The sequence below is a fragment of the Pseudoliparis swirei genome, chromosome 6 (genome assembly GCF_029220125.1).
Source record: "Pseudoliparis swirei isolate HS2019 ecotype Mariana Trench chromosome 6, NWPU_hadal_v1, whole genome shotgun sequence".
Classification (NCBI taxonomy): domain Eukaryota; kingdom Metazoa; phylum Chordata; class Actinopteri; order Perciformes; family Liparidae; genus Pseudoliparis; species Pseudoliparis swirei.
Window position 1 is genome coordinate 20,590,263 of NC_079393.1, and position 18,278 is coordinate 20,608,540.

The 18,278-nt window shown below is 42.4% G+C and overlaps 1 protein-coding gene across 3 annotated transcripts; it reads right to left on the bottom strand.

The window, feature by feature from the left end:
• Positions 1 to 1,563: 1,563 nt before the first annotated feature.
• cracr2aa (calcium release activated channel regulator 2Aa) lies at positions 1,564 to 15,766 on the bottom strand. 3 transcript variants are annotated; one of them, XM_056417708.1, is made up of 19 exons: positions 15,692 to 15,766; positions 11,971 to 12,353; positions 9,675 to 9,786; positions 9,390 to 9,570; positions 8,080 to 8,226; positions 7,868 to 7,958; positions 7,656 to 7,751; positions 6,867 to 7,054; positions 6,242 to 6,313; positions 5,993 to 6,038; positions 5,774 to 5,856; positions 5,331 to 5,670; positions 5,059 to 5,191; positions 4,383 to 4,464; positions 4,080 to 4,194; positions 3,726 to 3,827; positions 3,397 to 3,473; positions 2,977 to 3,043; positions 2,775 to 2,863 (listed from the first exon to the last, which is right to left on the bottom strand). In XM_056417708.1, exons 2-18 carry the CDS (start codon positions 12,163 to 12,165, stop codon positions 2,992 to 2,994), a joined length of 2,112 nt encoding a protein of 703 aa, XP_056273683.1. In that variant the 5' UTR covers positions 12,166 to 12,353; positions 15,692 to 15,766; the 3' UTR covers positions 2,775 to 2,863; positions 2,977 to 2,991. The 3 variants fall into 3 exon arrangements, with proteins under 3 accessions (XP_056273681.1, XP_056273682.1, XP_056273683.1); XM_056417706.1 differs by lacking the exon at positions 2,977 to 3,043 and having other exon boundaries at positions 1,564 to 2,863; XM_056417707.1 differs by lacking the exons at positions 2,977 to 3,043; positions 15,692 to 15,766 and adding an exon at positions 12,967 to 13,015 and having other exon boundaries at positions 1,564 to 2,863.
• Between the last annotated feature and the right edge of the window lie 2,512 nt (positions 15,767 to 18,278).

Sequence of the window (18,278 nt, forward strand, 5' to 3'; positions counted from 1 at the left end):
GGGGGGGGCAGATAATATGAGAAAAGACCAGGCCACAAGCAGAGACGGCCCCCCGTTGACAATAGTGTCAGTCCAGCGTTTGATGGAAGCAGGAAGTGACTCATGCTCACTGTTAAACACATATGAATGTAACCCAGAGGTCAGGAAGATCTCCTCGTCATGGTGAATGTTATTGATTATTGATGTGCGTTTACGTGAGCTGAGGTGATGTACCTGTGTGTTTTCTAGCTTTCCCACAATAACCTGGAATGTAATGGAGGGGGTAGTTGCCATTTTTGTTAAATTCCAGCATAGAGCTCATGTCATGAATTACTGCTCTGTCCACATTCTGCTTTAGGTAGACGATACATGTACGGTGTGATTATGATGTCATGTTGTGTACTGTCGGGAATGATCAGACGTCACAGCTGCATGTGTGCGTGTGTGTAATGTGAAAGGTAGCATGCGTTTGCATAGTCATCGTGCTCGTAGCTTTCTGTGAGTGTGTAGTAGACGGCGGCACGCGGCTTGGACTCCAGATGTTCCCCCGTGTGGTCAGTGTGAGCAGTGACAGTGAGCACACCTCGTCGTCCTGAAGGCCTTTAACAAGTCTTTTTTTTCGGCACTGCTGCATTCAGATTTTTCTCTCACTTCTATATGCTATAGCCGCTCTCTCAAGCAATTGAAGCTTCTTCTTTTTTTTGTTTTACTGCATCTGATCCATGTCGAGCACTCGAACCGCACATCTTTGACGAGGTCTCGGCAAGCAGACGACCTGCAGCGATCCTGGACCGACGACTGGCTTTGAGACTGAGAAGATGTTTTCTTGTAACGTGCACACACAGTTTACAGACTATGAATGTATCTTCCTCGAAAATGTTACAAAACCTTCGTTCCCCTTTCACCTGTGCTCTTACTAAGGTCATCCCGACCACTGAGGGGTTTTCTTCACTCAAGAGATGGATCCGGGCAAATATTAATATTCCCATTATGAGCCTCAAATACATTTTAACCCATTTGCTATAACACATTATCTTTCCCACGTTAATCCCAGAGTAATCTTGTGCTCAATGAGACGGCTTCTGTCCCCAATGTCTTCAATATCGTGCAGAGACACAAATTAATCTTTTCAGAGCAGTTACCAAAATGTAGAGTGTGAGCACTTGGGACCAATAAGAGGAAACTATATTTATGAAGCATGCAACTGATGCTGGTAACAATCAACCCATAGTGCAGTATGCCGCCTTCTCAGAGCACACTGTTCCTGTCATCCTCCGTATTTTATAGGCTGGTAAAAGAAAAAGCAATATTACTGTCATTAAAGCTGATAATTACCAATACATGATAAGTCCTAATTATTTAAAACGATACTGCCAGCCACACCTTTACAGAAAAAGTATACTGGGAGTTAATTCTAATAAATTGGCATGTTAATTCCACAAAATATGGAATATGTTGTTTCACAAGCTGTTATTTCAACTTAAAACATTTAATAAAAAGCAATGTCCCAACTTGTCCACTGGGTGGTGCTGTATGACTTATTTTAAATTCAACGTACCAGGAAGAAGAAATCCTTTACACACATGACATTGACATTAACAATGATTTATGTATTAGTTTTTTGTATTTACATGTTTTGTTATATACATTAAAGGTATGTGCTGGACACTGGCAGTGGTGGAGCACTAGTAGTGACCACGGTGCAAATACAAACTTTTTACCAAAAACTTCTCGTAACATACAGATTACATAATTATCTTCAGAAGTAATTGTGACACCATTTACATAAAATATTTGGCACAGAGGCAGATGAAGGGGATGAACGTCATTTGGTGTAAAATAAAGGCCTTTTTATTTTCTCGAACCAGAGCTGTGACCCAACCTCCGGACGACCTCCAGCACTATGACAACAAGAAATGGAAATATACAGTGGACAAAATAACACAAACGGCTACAAATTGAAATACTGATATGACGACAAATGCTACATTTGAAGCTAATCATTTTCAGTTTTTCTTCATTAAAAAACACCATATTTTTGGAAATTTCCACAGAAGCGCATTACTTTGGTTCTGTGATGCACGGTAGAAGTTGTTCTGTATTTTGTCCACCAGCTGAAGAAACTAAGACACCCGTAAGTTGATTTGTACTTTGTCCACCAGCTGAATAAACTAAGAGACCCGTATCATGACCTGCAATGCCACATAAAAACAACTAATAATCTTCTCCCTAAAAGTAAAATCAACAACACTCTCTGACACTGTCGGGAGAAAACACACCAAAAGCTTCACTAGGTAGTGTTAATGTTTACTGCACGGTTGTTTCATAAAGCCTCACATTGTACAGAGGTGAAACAGATAAAAGAGCTAAAAGAAAATACACATAACACTGACTGAATACTTGAATATAGAGTAAAAAGCCCAAATGTGACAGATAAATAAATATCTTAGACACAGTCAGACTATATATTGTTCACTTAATAAAAGAAAAGCTCTTAGTTTGACTCAAAATGGGCTCATATATGGGCTATATATATATATATTGAGAGATGTTCATGTATATATATATATATATATATATATATATATACATACATGAACATCTGGGACACTTGACATCATACATGGAGCCCGTGGAGTTGGGTTTACCCAGAGTGCCACGAAGTGGAAGACTGTGTGAGAAACAGCTGTGCAGAGGTTTAGAATACGTGTCCTCAAGTAGTAAAGGGTAGTGCTACTGTGTGTGTGTGTGTGTGTGTGTGTGTGTGTGTGCGTGTGTGTGTGTGTGTGTGTACTGTCAGCAGCAGGATCTCTTCCTCTCTGACGGGCCTCCGAGCAGCTGGACCGTCTTCTCCTTCTCCCTGTCCTCTTGCTCTTTCAGAATTCTGTGGGACACAATAATAAACAAACAAATGAGCCGGTCCAAGCGGGACGCGCTCACGTGCGCTCTGGAAACACGCGCACGTGTTACTACGACCGCAATCCACCCTGCACATGCCTCCGTTCTGCTCCGTCAGGTCCGTATCGGCTCCACCCTCGTGGTTAGTCGCAAGACTCTTTGTGGTCTGGGTGTGTCGTCAATGCGGATGTGCGCGGGGTTAACCCCCGGGAGTACAAGCACGAGGTCAAGCAGTCGTACATATTAAATGAAGCACACTGCAGCTCATGTTTAGTATACATCTGCAGAACGACATTGGAAGCTGGTGCCCTTTAAACCGACGTCAGTCAAGAAATCATTTCTTTCAAAGCTCTTCAACTATACTTTACTTTAAATGAATTATTCATTGCCAATATCACACAGTAACAACACACGGGGCACACCGAGAGGCCTGCTGTTTGGGGTTAAGGCTTCTCCTCAAGTAACAAGAACCACGTCACGCTGAAGAGTCACACGGCGAAGCCATTTCCTTCTGCTCACCTGGCGAGATGAATCATGGACTCCATCACATTGTGTCCCGAGCATGCGCTGCACTCATAGAAGGTCATCTGGTAGTCCTGGGAAAGTGGCGGACACGTTTGTAACTGCTTGCACATTGATCTGGGTCACAAAGTCAAATCTGGACCAATAAGTTGCAAAAGCAAGAAGGAGGAAAAATCTCATGCGACAAATATGACCTCATGCTTTCAGTCTCCATAGAAACTACATTCCACGCCGAAGGCGAGAAGACGAAAAAAGAATCGGTCATCACGTTTCTTTTGTTTATCTAAAAGAAGATGCAGCACTGGCTGGACACTCGGCGGACGGACCTTGGCTAGTCGCTCCCCCACTCCTTTCTCAACTTGTCTCTCGGCCTCCTTGTCCAGTTTGTTTCCCAGGAGCAGGGTGGGGATGTCGTCGCCTGCGGCCTCCTGTGAAAGGAGAAAACCAAAGCGTCCAGATCTTCAAAGAGCCCCTTGCAGTTAAAAGACTCCCCGCTGCTATTGGCCCCCCGGCGGGTCAGGTGGATGGGAAGCAAATTCAGCAGCTGACTTTCATTCGCCCTCTAGCTTCTTCACAACAACACTGGAACATACATCTTCAACACATCCCCTCTCTGATGCCTTTCAGCCGGCCTAAGGGAATCGCAATAGAGAGAATAAAAAAAGTAAAACCACTCGTACCTTTACACTCGTCAGCCACTGCCTGACAGCTGTGAAGCTCTGCACGGTTGTGATGTCATACATCACAACCACACCGTCAGCCTTCCGAAAGAATTGTTTGGTGATGCTGCGATACCTGCAGGAGGGGGAGGAGTGGGAGGGGTTAGTTCTGCTCCAAAAATCTCTGAAAACGTTTGTGTCTTTCTCGGCTGCTTTTGCACAACTTGTGGACACAGAGACGAGATCTGAGGCGCGTTAAGTTTCAACTTTTACAAGGAAACTATTTGATGAAAAGGAACCTGTAAGAATCCAATGTGTCTCTACCTCTCCTGTCCTGCTGTGTCCCACAGCTGCAGCGCCACCTGGCTATTGTCCACAGCTATTGTCTTTACGCTGTAATCTATACCTGCACACACAGACAACAACAACAGCACATCATGTTTTAATATTGTTCGCTGTAACACTAAGCTATTGACATTGAGCTGAATGCATGTGAATGTTGCCAATTTTAAAGTAAAACAATTTAAACATGATCGTTTATTCTGTAAAAAAACAATGTTTGGGTCAATGGACCTGAAGAACTCATATCTTTAGGTGAGAGAAACAGTGATTTTGAGGTGTAAATTCCAAACTTTAAAAACATGTGTTGTAAATGCTGAACATCAGCAGCTCGACTGAAGCCTTAAAGCACTTTCATTTTCCTTTATCAAAATGAAATCTTCCAACAGCTTTAAACAATGAAGTTTAAAGATATTCCTCACAGGTCAAACCCAAAAAAAGATGTATATATCTTACACTGAAGAATGTCAAACACAATGAATAGCAGAGCACACGGCTGTACGCAGACTTACAGCCGGTCCTGTCACTGCTGACACGGCTGTATTCATTCTAAGAATTATATATTGTTTTAAATGTCTTCCAGTGCTCTGAGATCAATCACAGACAGAGCCTGAAGTCAACGGGCCAGGGCGCAATTGCTCACGAGAACCACCATACGCACCCACAGTGGCGGAAGAGCCCGGGTGGAAGCAGCCGTCGCAAAATCTGCGAAGGAGGGAGGTCTTTCCTACGCTGGAGTTCCCCACCAGGACGATCTTGAAGAGGCGGTCGGGCGGAGAGGGACCAGCTTCCTCCTGAGGACACATGGCAGCAGAACCAAGGTGATGGGATCTCGCTGTGAAGCAATGAGTTGAATGGCCGCCTCCTCTGTGTGTGAGCGAGGCTCCGACAGGGTCGCACTGTGCGTCGTGATGTCACTGAGAGATGACTCACATACAGGCTGGTCTCCTTGCCAACGGGCTGACCCCTCGGAGACGAGGGGGTTTCCCTGTCCAACGCATCGTCCTGCGATGCAGAAGACGCACATGGGTAAATATCCCTCATCGCCAAGTCTGTATGCCCCTCATCGTCTGAGGCCTCCTCTTCTTCACTGCACTCCTGAAGCGGCGTTCGGGGCCGGCAGTCATTCAGGAGCAGGTGTGGGAGGTGGTCCTCCTCGATGGAGATGATCCTCTGGAGGTGCCCCCTGTTGCTCGCGGTGCAGGAGGACTGGCAGGCCCCGTTGGTTAGGGTGTGCCTCGCGGAGCTTCTGATGAGCTCCTCCTCATCCTCACTGCAGACAGAAAGTGACATCATAGCACACGCGACAGCGCTCGGTGAAACATCTCGGGGCCAAGCCGCGTGACGGAGACGGCAGAAGACGTGTGACGCTTTACCTTCTGAAGATATTCGATTGTGTGTGTTTCACCACATTGATTGAAGGCCTCAAACTTGGTGTCTTAGTCGAATTATTTGGATTCTGCAGAAATAAAACCTTTTTACTTCATTTACAGCATGAGATTCAGAGAGAATAATTTCAATTCCTATAATCTTTCAAAAAGAGGGCATATGAAGTGGGGACCGTGCATCACTCCGCTATAATAAACGGCACATACCTGGAAGCATATGTCTTTCTCATCCCGTAAATGTTTGTTCATTTCCCTGGATAGAAGAAATAAAGATATCAAAGAGACTTTAACACCATTGTTAGTATTGTTTAACTGCCCAAAGTCATTATTAATTTGCTGTTTTCTGTTGAACAATAAACGAGCCATGATGTATATAGTAAAAGGTATTTCCTTGGCTAAACACAATATGTCAGCGGAGTAAAGTGTAGCGCTACAGCTGCACATCTGGATCCGAACCTCAAAAGCTCCAGCTGCTTGACGAGGCCCGCTCGCTCTCGCTGCAGTCCCTCAGTCAGGCGGTAGATTTCCCTGTGTTGAACGACAATGCAGCTTTATTGTAAACATCTACGACCAGCGAGTGAGGACATATGAACCAGAGCATTTGTAACCCATAAAGATACAGTATCACAGCATTAAACACATACAGCACATCATGGATATGATCGTAATCATTTTAAATTGACAGGGTAAATAGTGGATGAACTATGTATCACTTTGGAAAAAACACGTGATTGCATCCTGACCCATTACATTACATTACATTGCATGTCATTTAGCAGATGCTTTTATCCAAAGCGACTTACAATAAGTGCATTTCAACCTAGAGTACAAACGAAGAACAACAAGAATACAGAAAGTAACATTTCCTCAACATAGTCGAACTACAAAAGTACCACAATAAGAGCTATTTAAGTGCCACTGAAGTGCGAATCTGTGTTTTACTCCAGATATAGTCGGAAAAGATGTGTTTTTAGTTTCCGGCAGAAGCTGTAGAGACTTTCTGCTGTCAGTGGGCAATTAGCAAGCAGTGAGAACGTGAGAGGCCGACTCAAGCAGTGCGGCAGCTCGAGTGTCGACTCACATCTCCTTCTCCTCGTGGAGCCGCGTGGACTCCTCCTGCAGATCATTCAGATGGTCCTGAGCCAAGCTCAGCTCTTGGCCGGTGTGGTCCAGCTCGCGCGCCAACTCGTCGTTCTTGTGCTTCAGCTTCACGTTCTCCACCTTGGTCACGTGCTGCTCGCTGTGGAGCTCCTGGCACTGAAGCTCCAACTGGCAACAGAAACCAGGACAGGTGCTTTGGGATCACTTTGATCCGACATGGGACGTGTGTCACGGCTTGATTGCAATGCTTTCGAATCACGTGTGTATAAATCAACGAATAAATGATCGTGTATTATCATGTTTTAAGCGAGTATACAAAGTAGTGCCTTCAATTTTAGTGATGATTGCATACCAAGGCAACAGTCTCAGACCATTTGTGAAGTAGAGACGAATAAATCATAAATATAATCATGAATAGGATCATATTCTAAGAAACAAACCAACTCATCCACTTCACAAACGCTGGTTATGTTCTCGGCAAATTGTCTTCATTGTTTTAGTATTTGAACGTGATAAATGTGTGTGTGTGTGTGTGTGTGTGTGTGTGTGTGTGTATGTGTGTTACTGGGCTAAGAGATCCATTTGTTTTAACAGTGATAGTCTAATAGATGGCACAGTGGCACTAAATCCCTTCATTGGCTTATTCACGGCATTCTGTTATCTGCTTGTTTGATGCGTTTCTCGTGCGTCGCTGCTCTGACAGCTGAATTCCCACAAAGTGACAAGTGAAGTGAGGAAGTGTATGAAGTGTTTCTCGGAGAGTTCTCACCCTTTTCTGTTTGTGAACGAGCTGCTGAAGCTCCGCCTCCTTACCACACAGCTGCAGCTCCAGGTCCTGACTGCGAGACAGAAAGCGCTCGTGGTCCTGAAGTGCAGGGATGAAAGAGGGAGGCGGGGGGAGAGGAGTGGGATGAAGAAGACGCAGATGTACAGTGTTCGATATATTTATTATATGACATCATGTAGACGGTAGGTTTGTACCTGCAGCGCAATCCTGTCCTTTTCACTTTTTATTTGCTGCTCCATTTCCTCATACAGGCGCTGGATCTCGTGATCGTGTGTCGCTGCTTTCCTGTTGGACACAATTCAGATGCGATGACGTGTCGCGTGAACCTGGAGCAGCGACCGCCCCGATCGCCACACTTGAACTCAGACAGTAGTTTGGAATGACCCCGGTTACAGCTCTCCCTGACCTCTGGAGAGCGCTCTCCATCTCCCTCTTCTCCTTGTTGGCCTCTATGATCTGGGATGTCACTCTGGCCAGGAAGTCCTCAAAATTGGATAAAAGGTGGGGTTCGTCTCGGCTCAGCTGGGCCCACAAACTGCGCACTTCAGCGCGACTGAGGGGACAGAATAAAGAAGGAGTGACCACGGGAGGCAACAAAGTCAATTCCTTGGTTGTCTTTCTTTTAAAGACAACCAGAACTATTCAGGAACACGGGTTGAACCTCCTAAACATAAATGTACAGAGAGGCTCTCAGGTATGGAGGACTTAAAATGTATTAAGTATAAATAAATAAATAAATGCATGAATAACTACAGGAATAAATAAATAAATGCTTCAATAAATGTATAAATAAACACAAGAATAAATAAATAAATGCTTAAATAAATGTAATAAATTTATTCAAGCATATATTTATTTATTCCTGTATTTATTCCTGCATTTATTTATTTATACTTTTTACATTTTAAAGTTCTCCATACTCAGGTACCAGATCATAGTGGTTATATTAAAGAACATGATGTTCTTTGCCTTTGAAACATGTTTATTAATGCAGAAGAAAAATAAATCGGATTAGTTTGTGATAACTGCTCGTCCGCTGCGTGCTGTGCCAGAGCAGTATGCTGACGATCAGCTGAGGGAAAGTCAAACAAATCCCAGGAAAACATGTCAACAGTTATACAGCAAGTACTTATCCTGAAAGTCTTGTCATCTCAATGTTAGTGCGACACAAAGTAATCCGAACACATAAAACGTAAACAGGAGCTAACCAGGTGGGAGGCGGAAGCCAAACGGATGTGTACATCTGTCATCCACCTATGTTTGCTTTTATTGAGTTGAAGCTGTTTGCTAAAGGTGAGTCTATATGCACTTCATAAGATCAGGATCCAACAAAGACATGTCTAAACAGACCTCAACGAGAGTTACTGCCGATGAAATATCAAGACGGACAAAGTTGACTGGAATGATTGAGACAAGATTTTGAATGCCGTCTGGAAGTGAAGCTTCTCCACAAAACCCCGATGTCAAATACAACACGTCTCTGTTCCTACATCACGATGAAACACACGATGAAACACACGTGAATATCCGAGCACATTAATACAGAGAGGCCGAGCGCAGGGGACAGCTCTGCTCGCCAGTGGAAACTTCCCACTCTTGTTTGGTTTGCGCAGCTGATTACAGTCTCAGGCTGAGTGGCCTGAAATGAAGTGTGGACTTTAAAGCAGATATGACGGGGGGGGGGGGGGGGGGGACACAGGTACACGCGGTACTCACTCTTCAAAGACACTGTTGGCTCCGAGGCTCTCCATGAGCATGTTGAAGTGTTTCTCCTCCTCATCCTCATCTCCTCTCGCCATGCTCTCCTCCCACTGGGTCTGGTACTGGATCTCCTCCTCTGGGTTCTTCTCCCCCGTGCCTTCCGCTCCGGAAATCTTCCGACCGAAGAGGAACTCACCTGGAAACATCGAGACCTTTAAGCGCGCAGTCGGAAACGTCAGGCTGCACCTCCCGGTGGTCGCGGTGTCGTTTTTTAAAAGTAGGAAACGACTCTAAACGTACTGAAGCCGGAGGAGAACTCGTCCAGGGTTAGGTATCCATTGCCGTCAGAATCCAGGGTGTTGAATACGTTTTCCAACTCCTCCGCGCTGAGAGGGAGCTCGGCGGTCAGCCTCTATTTAAAAAAGACACAAAACACAGCTGCTGTTGGAACAAAGCCTCAAGGACTCGAACAATACTGCAGCTATAACAACTCCCACTTGAGACGGATGAGGACCGTCATTAGCCCGGCGGCTACCATGAGCAACGGAACCGTCGGTGCTTCATTCCACGTGATAGTCATAATTGTCAATGAAAATGCGGAAGGTTATGTTTTGATCGCCGTGTATTTGTATGCGTGCGTGCGTGTTATTCGCATAAGTCAAAAAGTATTAAACCGAAGCGCATGAAATTTGATGGGATGATTGGTTATTATCCGGGGACCATTTGGTTAGATTTTGGGATCGATCGGGTCAAAGGTCAAGGTCAAGGTCATGAAAAGGTCAAAATCGTATTTGAATCGCATGAAATTTGGTGGGATGATTGGTTATTATCCGGGGACCATTTGATTAGATTTTGGGATCGATCGAGTCAAAGGTCAAGGTCATGAAAAGGTAAAAATCTTATTTTTACCATAGCGCGGTCAATTTATATCCCATTGGCATGCAACTAATGCCAAAATGTTCATAATTCAATGCCCAATGTTGTGATATGCGAAGGTATGCGCTCTACCGAGTGCCCGTTCTAGTTCTAACATGTTTATTGGACATCATCCGCTTTGCTTCACACTCGTACAGTCAAACACCTTGACACCTGGACACTTACAGTCTTTCATGAGTGACCACTGCTGGCTCAAGTGAGACTGGCAAAAGCCTTTTACCGGAGGATTTGAAGTAGGAATACGAGTTGAGACAGCTGCTCTGTCACGAGAGATGTAATCCCAACGCACATGACAGTGTGAGAACCTCCCGTCTGACCACGACAGTCACCGAAGGATCATTAATAACAAGAAAAGCCGACACAGCCACACCTCTGTAGGCAGCCTGGGTCGTACGCCGTGTTTACACTGCTGCCAAATGTTGACATTTGGCACATAACTTGAAGCAGCACCCCCTCATTCAGCGTGTGAAACCATCAGCAACGCCTGGCATATGTCGGGGAAGTGTGAATCAAATAGAAGTGAACGGTAACAAGCGCTGCTCTTAAGTACAGATGTTACTCCTCAGTCACATAAATAGAGAAAAAGAGGACTGGACCCGCTGGCCTGCTCGCCATCTAATTTCCAAACTATTACCATAAACACCAGATCAAAGCGTCCCCCTCTCTGTATTTATGCTCCGACGCTGCCGACAAGTGCTTTATCAAAGGATGAGCCGTGGCGCGGCGAGTGAATCTGCACAACAATGTGAGTGGAGGGGTCGCCTGACAAAGCCTCCGTCTCTTTCAAGCCGCTTTGAATACGGTGCACGTGTCCCGCCTGCGTCCCGCTCGGCATCATTCATGAGGGCGCGGACCATCCCTCCATTCCACGCTCGTTCTGGATGAATAATTGTTTGCTATCTCTAAAAAGTCCCACTGCGGATGCCCAAAGAACGGTCCTAACAGAGTTGATACTCTGTTACACACTTTAAATAACTTGTGACCTAAACAAAGACAAAGTCAACTTTATTGTCACTTCTTCTATTTGTGCAAACATACAGGCGATCTGAAAGTACGTTTCTCTCTTGTCCAACATAAGGTGACTGTATAGTCATAATAATAATAATAATAGTAATAAAGTAATAAAGTGCAAAACAGCTAACAACAACAACAAAGAACATTTAGACAACATTTACATTATGAACTAGAACGGGCACTCGGTAGAGCACATACCTTTGCATATCACAAGATTGGGCATTGAATTATGAACATTTTGGCATTAGTTGCATGCCAATTGGATAAAAATTGACCGTGCTATGGTAAAAAGAAGATTTTGACCTTTCCATGACCTTGACCTTTGACCCGATTGATCCCAAAATCTAATCAAATGGTCCCCGGATAATAACCAATCATCCCACCAAATTTCATGCGATTCGGTTTAAAAACTTTTTTTGTTATGCGAGGAACACGCATACAAATAAATAAATAAATACACGCCGATCAAAACATAACCTTCCGCATTTTCAATGCGAAGGTAACTATAGTGTAATAGTATTAATTAACATTGTAACAGCGTTTTTTGCAAGACCCCGAGTGTAATCCGAGCGACGTCGTTGAAGTTCTGGTTACTTTCATGAGGTGAAGGTGTCTTAGAGTCACACCTGCGTGTCGGTGAACTCACCTGCATGTCGCTCTGGGTGATGAAGCCTTTGCTCTCGATGTCACACATCTGGAAGAACTGGTGGGTTTTCTCCACGATGGTGTTTTGTCCCACATCCCCGTTCTCACGCTTGCCTCCTTGCCTTTGCCGTGCGGCGGCGGCGGTGGTGACGGTGGTCGTGGTGGTGCTGGCGCAAGGAGCAGTAAAGGCTGCCATGGCGTTCGCGGGTCTCCTCCTTTCAGAGCGTCGTTCCGCGTCCTTCGCGTGAGCCGATGCACGGACTGAGGTGTGGAGGAAAGAGATCCCGGAGCCGTCGCGCTTCAGGCCGCTCTACATCACAGACTCTCACCAATGTCACAAACCGTCATCTCTTAGCAACCGCCTCTTTCATTAGTCGATGAAACCTAGGGGAGAGACGGAGGGAGAGTCTTCAGTTTGGATGAGTACAGCTCTTTGCCCGACAGAAATAGAAATACACTCAATGCATGTAGTGCAATAAAAACGTGTTGCTGAACTACATGTAAAGTCTATGCATGTAGGTCTATAGAACGGTAGACAGATCATCCTTGTGTCCTGCCTATAAATAACTCAAATGCAGCTGGATTAAAGGAACAGACTTGAGGGAATGCATTAAGCAATGCTGCCTGTGCATCCGTTTTCTTTCTCACACTTTTTGCCATCTCTCTCACACATTATCAGACTGATGAACATTTGCATTGTCAAACATGGCCCACTGCGAGCGGGACACCTTTACTCCAGCGACGACGATCCGAGCTGAGACTAATGTCATCTGACGAGTTGAAGCCAGTTGTGTTATGACGAGGAGGGTCTCGTCTGCCCGGGAATATTGACTGATAACTCAGTTAGAGGAGGGGCTTATCACGGGGACCAGCGATCTATGTGCACTGGTCTGGAAGACTGCCTCGCGGAGGCTGAGGTGCACCGTGAGTCGGCTCAGTCGATTAATGACTGTGTGTGTGTGTGTGTGTTTGTGTGTGTGTGTGTGTGTTGACTCACGCAAATGTAGACATGTGGGACTGGCAGAAGCCAAACAGACGGTAAAAATAAAAGACATGCATGTATCAGCAGGTAGAACAGCGGAGGACAATGCAGGGTCAGTGACATAATACACACATAAACCTTTTAACTAGAACTGGCAGAAATATAATCTATATATTTTGCTCATGAAGCTCACTAAAGCTTTTCATTAAATTTGAAATGTATTCTATTTTCCGTATCTGCTATTTACTGAATATGAATACATACAGGACCCCAATCATAAAATAACCATAAAAAATGAAAATAAATATATATATATATATTTTTCTATTTTTATTTGTTATATACATGTATATATATATATATTGTTATATTGTTATATACATGTATATATATATATACATATATATGTATATATATAAATGTATATAACAAATTAAAAAAAAATATATATATTTTGTTATATACATGTATATATATGTATATATATATATATATAAATATGCAGATATATTTACCTCTGTTTTCAGAGGTACTTGGAAATGAGTGTACAAATATTGTATTCGTCTCAACGTTTCTAAAATAATTTCTATTAATGAATATGGCGTATTTGCAAGTTTGAGTCAAAACATTCGGCGACAACTTGCAGGCAACGGCCCTCACGAGAAAAGTCATCAACCCGCAACGAGCAACTGACACAGCTCACGCACGAGACAGGAAATAAGAAAGGGAACTTCGATATGAAGTGGCGTTTGAAAAGAGTGACGTTGTGTTTTTGTCTCCTCTTGACACGGCGTCTGTCCTGTTGGCTGCGAGCCATCGAGAGGATTATGGCTCCTTTGTTGAAACGTGGCATGTGTGTTGAGGCCGGTGGTTGGGCACCGAGGGCCGAGTCAGACGAGATAACACTCATAAGCTTCTTCACGGATACTTACCGTGCAATGAAAAGCCTTTTTTGTCTCATGGCCACAATCAATTCTAAAATAATATTTGTACTGAAACTAAAGTATCTGGTATTTTCCAAAGGCTTAACTTGTGAATGCTGGAGCGTCCTGTTTGCATACAGTTGCCTTATCAGTGTTCGGGTTTGATGTGTAACAGCTGTCAGCTGTATCTGAGCTACAGCATGACAAGCCCGAGCAGGAACTAGACCTCTGCTTTATGAAGCACAAATGAACCAAAAAGCATGAACATGAATGGAAAGGTCCATTTAAATTAACGATCAGACTGACAGATGATTGTCAACGGTGACAACATTCTACAGGAGACCTGCAAATGACGTTCAGTGTGTTCGACAGACAAAGGTGACACGTGTAGCTGATGAGCACACATGTTGAGCTGCCATTGACTCCGAGGTCATAGACCAACGCGTGTGGTCGTGGTGTTATAGTCGTGACTTCAATGGGGCTCTAGAAAAGACACTTTGTTTGTTTCTTTCGCAGGACTTAAAAAACTCTCTCTTGCCAGTCTTGACCCTATCAACATTAATAGTGATCAAGTAAATTGATATTGATTAAATATACAGGACTGTCTCAGAAAATTAGAATATTGTGATAAAGTTCTTTATTTTCTGTAATGCAATTAAAAAAACAAAAATGTCATGCATTCTGGATTCATTGCAAATCAACTGAAATATTGCAAGCCTTTTATTCTTTTAATATTGCTGATTATGGCTTACAGCTTAAGAAAACTCTAAAATCCTATCTCATAAAATTTTAATATTTCCTCAGACCAAGTAAAAAAGATTTATAACAGCAAAACAAAATCAAACATTTGAAAATGTGTTTCCAGGTGTTTCGAGTTAATTAGACAATTCAAGTGATTTGTTTAATACCCTACTAGTATACTTTTTCATGATATTCTAATATTTAGAAATAGGATATTTGAGTTTTCTTAAGCTGTAAGCCATAATCAGCAATATTAAAAGAATAAAAGGCTTGCAATATTTCAGTTGATTTGTAATGAATCCAGAATGCATGACATTTTTGTTTTTTTAATTGCATTACAGAAAATAAAGAACTTCATCACAATATTCTAATTTTCTGAGACAGTCCTGTATACATATATATATATATATATATAGAATGCATACATATAATACATATATGATATGATTTATATATATATAAAATTAATAAATAGTGGCTTTAAAAAAATGGTCAGACATGGGGGTTTTTAAAAAGTATTTTTTAATGTAGGCTATTGAGAATTATCCACATATGTGTCTGATATTGTGGATGAATTTCAAGGGACTTTAAGTCGCTAAATGTCTCGTCTACTTCCTGGAGAGAGTTCACGACCATTTCCACTTGTAACAACAATCACGTCATCCGCAGCTACTGGGGGAGAGGGATGGGGGGGGGGGGGTCTACACCTCCTCCACCTGTCAAGTACGTCTTAATTGTTGCATCAGAAACGTCATAAAACAAACACAACGTATGCAATATTGTAAACACAATGCCAGCAGAAGTTTCAAGTGTAACACACCGTGCACTTCCTCCCCCCTGCAGTGACACTTTATTTCATTGTGACACTTCCTGAGACGGATGAGCCTCACTGAAACTGTGTAAAGATTCATCTGATATACAATGCGCTCAGAAGGAGCTCCTTGTAACACCTCAGTAGCATGCAATAACTTCAAACAGCGGGGAACAACAGTTGTAACGTGTTAAAGAAGAGCAGAACTTCCGCTTCTTGGAGGCGTGCGAGCGGATGTTGGGGAACAAAAGTAAACTTTACGTACCGATGAATGAAAAGGCGAACCGCAGGTCGGAGAAATTCATTGACTCGTGTTTGTCTCGACCTCGTCGCCGTTTCGTTGTCCTCGCTGTTTACAAGTCCTCTGGCGCCACTGCAGGAATGGGACGACGCGGAGGGGGCGGGGCCAGTCATCGTTGGTAACCACAGCAACGACAACCAGGAAGTCGTGCAGGATTCTGCCCTCCTCTTTTCTTTGTTTCTATCTTTTCTTTTCTCGGTGTCGGAAGAAAACTGTTCACATGCTAGAAATGAAAGAAAAGAAAACATGGTTTCTTTTATAGAGATGTGGACACAAGATGAATGTGATAACACACGTGCTGCGACCTTGTGTGTGACATTGTTTCATTCGTTTCTCAGTTAAACACACAGGCGACATGACATGTACTTTATTGTTGCACATCTTCCATGATATGTATCTTTATGAGTCACATATCAGGAAGTTACCGGAACGCATTTCGACATGCAGCCTCCAGTATATAAGTAAGTAAGTTAGTAAAGTTTATTTATATTGCACTTATCACGGACAAAGTGTCACAGTGCAGTAGGCTACAGTAGTCAATTAAAACAATTTGGCATTAACAAGGGCCAAAACATTTCAACAGTTGAAAGTGCAAAGTACAATACAGAGAAAAAGATGGTGAAATCAAAAACACATTAAAACAAACAAGAAAAATAAATAAACAAAAAAAGATAGAAATCATGCTAAATTGCCCAAAATTAAATCACATAAGGGATCCTCGGCATTGTACCTGGCCGGATGACTCCATGCTCTGGGTTTTTTCTACTGTGCACGACATATTGTAAACTAACATTGACATCGGCATTATGTGGGAGAGTTTCTTGGAGTAATCTGAATATGGCTATGAAACATGAATCTAGCTGAACCAGATAAACTGGATGCAACAATCCAACTGGTCTGTGATACCGAACACAAGGAGGAAAAGGTTTAACACCATGTATGCAACAAGTGTTTAATCCCCAAAAAGGCTGCTTCCGGCACTGGTGGAAGTATTTAGAACATTTTAAATTCTTCTTACATTTTTGGGGTTTTAAAGCAGACATATGACGAGGAAAGGTTGGAAATAATAAAACATTAGTTAATTTCCATATAGTTTCGTCAGTTTCAGGCTCATGGTTTTGTGCAAACAGAGACACTGTTGGGTTTTACTGGCACACCTCAGTAGAAAAGAGCCATCATCACTAATATTATTAACATATGTTGTTTTTTCCTACTAAGTCCAAATATCTGCAGCAAAAATGGTTTATTGTGGCATTATAGTTATGTCATACATTGTTATTTCATGCTATTGCATTAATACAACATATGTGTGTTAATGTGGAACAACATCCAGTGTCCGTTTTAATTGCTTAGCCCCATTTTGTTTGGTGATCTGATGTTTAAATCATTTTGTGTAAATAAAAAATATGTAAATCTAGAATATAGTTTTTTGATTAAATGAGGAAAATAAACACATAACTTGTTTATATTTTAAGTACAACTTAAATTTAGCCTCTAAGCATGGTTCGAAACTAATATTAGTTTATTCCAGTAATGTTCATGCAAGACTTTGGATAAAACATCACCGATAACAAAAACACAGCACAGACATCCTTCTGAATATGATCCTTGTTTTAGGATCCTGTTGGCTGTTTGATGTGATAACTACTCAACATAGTTTCCATCTGAAATACAGCAGAAATCTTGTCTTCAGTAAAAATGAGGAAATCCATGAACAAACTAGAATGGGCACTCGGTAGAGCGCATACCTTCGCATATCACTAGATTGGGCATTGAATTATGAATATTTTGGCATTAGTTGCATGCCAATTGGATACAAATTGACTGCTATGGTAAAAAGAAGATTTTGACATTTTCATGACCTTGATCTTTGACCCGATTGATCCCAAAATCTAATCGAATGGTCCCCGGATAATAACCAATCATCCCACCGAATTTCATGTGATTCGGTTTAATACTTTTTATGTTATGCAAATAAATAAATAAATAAATACACGGCGATCAAAACATAACCTTTCCGCATTTTCAATGCGAAGGTAATAATGAGTTATACATGATGAAGTGAGAACACTATAGATGATTGAAATGTAAGAGGTCTTATGATGCTAACTTTTTTTCAATATGTAATTTACCATAATGACCCCTTCTCTTTGATGGAGACATTTCACTTCATAATATTAATCAATAAAAATACAGGCAGTTTGCTTCCAATAATTAAAAAATCCACAAGCAATTGTGACTCATCTTCAACACAATCATCACAGAAATACAACATTTCAGCTCGGAGCTCTCCAGTATGAATTATTACCACTGGGATTAATCCCATAATACCCACATCTCTCGCCAGTGTTACCGGCTGTGTAACTCCTCCATTCTCTCTCTCATATTTTAGGCTGGTACAAGAATCTTTCACTGAAAACAACAAACTTACAACAACATAGAAAAACACATTTTTAAATCTTTGTAAATCGATATTTATATAGCTGGAAGAATTATCACAAATATATGTTCTTTATTTAAACCGAAACATAAAGAGAAACCTGTTTGTTTG